At 73.1% G+C, this 1871-nt stretch overlaps 1 protein-coding gene across 1 annotated transcript in view; it reads right to left on the reverse strand.

Moving 5' to 3' along the window:
• Positions 1–1644, reverse strand: part of LOC113941561 (voltage-dependent P/Q-type calcium channel subunit alpha-1A-like) — a gene marked incomplete at both ends in the record, with an annotated part of 4106 nt that extends 2462 nt beyond the window's left edge. Inside the window, 2 exons of the mRNA XM_027632716.1 lie at positions 281–703; positions 889–1644. Coding sequence (XP_027488517.1) covers positions 281–703; positions 889–1644 — 1179 coding nt within the window. The remainder of the gene's footprint in view (positions 1–280; positions 704–888) is intronic.
• Positions 1645–1871: the final 227 nt, after the last annotated feature.

Below are 1871 nucleotides of genomic sequence, written 5' to 3' on the forward strand. Positions count from 1 at the left end.
GTTCACTGCGGGGGGAGGGGGCAGCAGTGTCAGGGACACCCCCCCTCTCCCCGGACCACCCCTCAAATCGCCCAGAACTTCCCGGACTCTCTGAACTCCCTGCGTTGCCCAACCTGGACAATCGGAACCTCCCAGACCACCGGGACCCCCCCCGGACCCCCCCAGACACCCTCATATCCCCCGGACCCCCCCCCCGGGACCCCCTGAACTCCCCAGATCACCCCCAGCCCTCAGACCCCCAGACCCCTCATATGCCCTGGACCTTCCAGACCCCCCCGACCCTCTGCCCCCCCCCTCCCCGGCCCCCCAAACCCCCCTACCTTGGACCAGGGCGTTGCTGGGGGGCGGCGGGAAGGGGGGTGGGATGTCCACGGCCGTGTGCTCGGGTTTCCCCCCGCCCTTGGAGGGGTTGTTGTTGGGGGGGGGGCCGGGGTTGGTGACCACCAGGCTGTTTTCGGGGGGCGGGGGGTTGATGGGGGTGGTGGTCGTGGGGGGCGGTACCCGGCGCGGGGGGGCCCCGGCGGGGCAGGGGGTGTGGTTGCCCATGGCGGGGGGGGCGGGGGGCTCGGAAGTGGCCAGTTTGTTGTTCTTCATGTTGTCGATGTCCTCGGCCACGGGGGGGTCCCGGCGCCCCATGTCCTGCTGGATGGGGCGGGTGGTCGACAGCGTCGGGCCCGACGGCACCGGGGGGATCTGCTGCTCCCTGAGGGGAGGGAGGGAGGAGGGGGCTCAGAACGGACCCCCCCGGCACCCCCAGGAAAGCTCCGGGGGGGGGACACAGAGCCGGGAGAGCCAACGGGTATTGGGGTCTCTGTTGGGATCCAGAGGAGCCCCCAGCTCTGGGGGGGGGGTCCCGCCAACCGCGGGGGATCCTCCGCGCTCCCTCACCTCCTCCTGCGGTGCCGCCGCTCCTTGTCCTCCCTCCTGCCCTCTCCGTCGTACCCCGCGGGCGGCCCGTGCCGGTGCCGCCGCCGCCTCTCTCCGTCCCCGTGGTGCTGCTGCTCCCCGTCCCCGTCCCCCCGGGCCGGCCGGGCCCCGTCGCGGTGCCTCGGGCGCCTCTCGGTCCTCGCCGCCCCTTCCTCACCCTCCTCCGTCGCCCTGCGGTGCCCGCGGTGCCTCCGGTGCTCCCGCTCGGGGGACCCGGCGCGGCCGTCGCGGCTCCGGTGCCTCGGTTTGTGCCGCTCCCCCCCGTCCCCCGCCCCGAAACCGCGCTCGGCGCTGGGATCCCGCTCGGGGGGCTCCCGGCTCCGGCTGCGGGGGCGGCGCCCATGGGGTGGGGGGACCCCCCCGGGTGGGGGGGGCTCTGCGGGCCGGGGGGCTCCCCCGCCGGGGTCGGGGTATCGCGGCTGCCGCAGCGGAGCGAAGCGGGGGTCGGGCGGCGGGGGGGGGTCTCCGCCGCCGCCGGGGCGCGTTTTGTTGGTGTTGTTGTTGCGGTTCTCCTGCGGGTCCACGACCAGCGGCCGGTCCAGGTGGGTCTTCATGTCCGGGCGGAGGTGGCGAGCGTAGGGCACCTTCCAGCGCTCCTCGGGCTCCAGCTCGCTGTAAAGCGCCTCCCGGCTCGCCAGCAGGTTCTGCTTCCGCAGCTCGCTCGTGCGCTGCTCCCACACGGATTTGGAGGGTTTCTGGTTCTTCTGCTGCTCCTTCCTGCGGGGGGAAGGGAGGGGGTTGGGGTGGGGTGGGAGGGAGTCAAGGGTGGAACTGGGGATGGCTCTGGGATAGAGCCGGGATGGATCCGGGATGGCTCTGGGATCATGGATCCGGGATGGCCCTGGGATCATGGATCCGGGATGGCTCTGGGGTGGATCCGGGATGGCTCTGGGATGGATCTGGGATGGCTCTGGGATGGATCCGGGATGGCTCTGGGATGGATC

This window comes from Corapipo altera, unplaced genomic scaffold (assembly GCF_003945725.1).
Source record: "Corapipo altera isolate COAL_440 unplaced genomic scaffold, ASM394572v1 59992, whole genome shotgun sequence".
NCBI lineage: Eukaryota > Metazoa > Chordata > Aves > Passeriformes > Pipridae > Corapipo > Corapipo altera.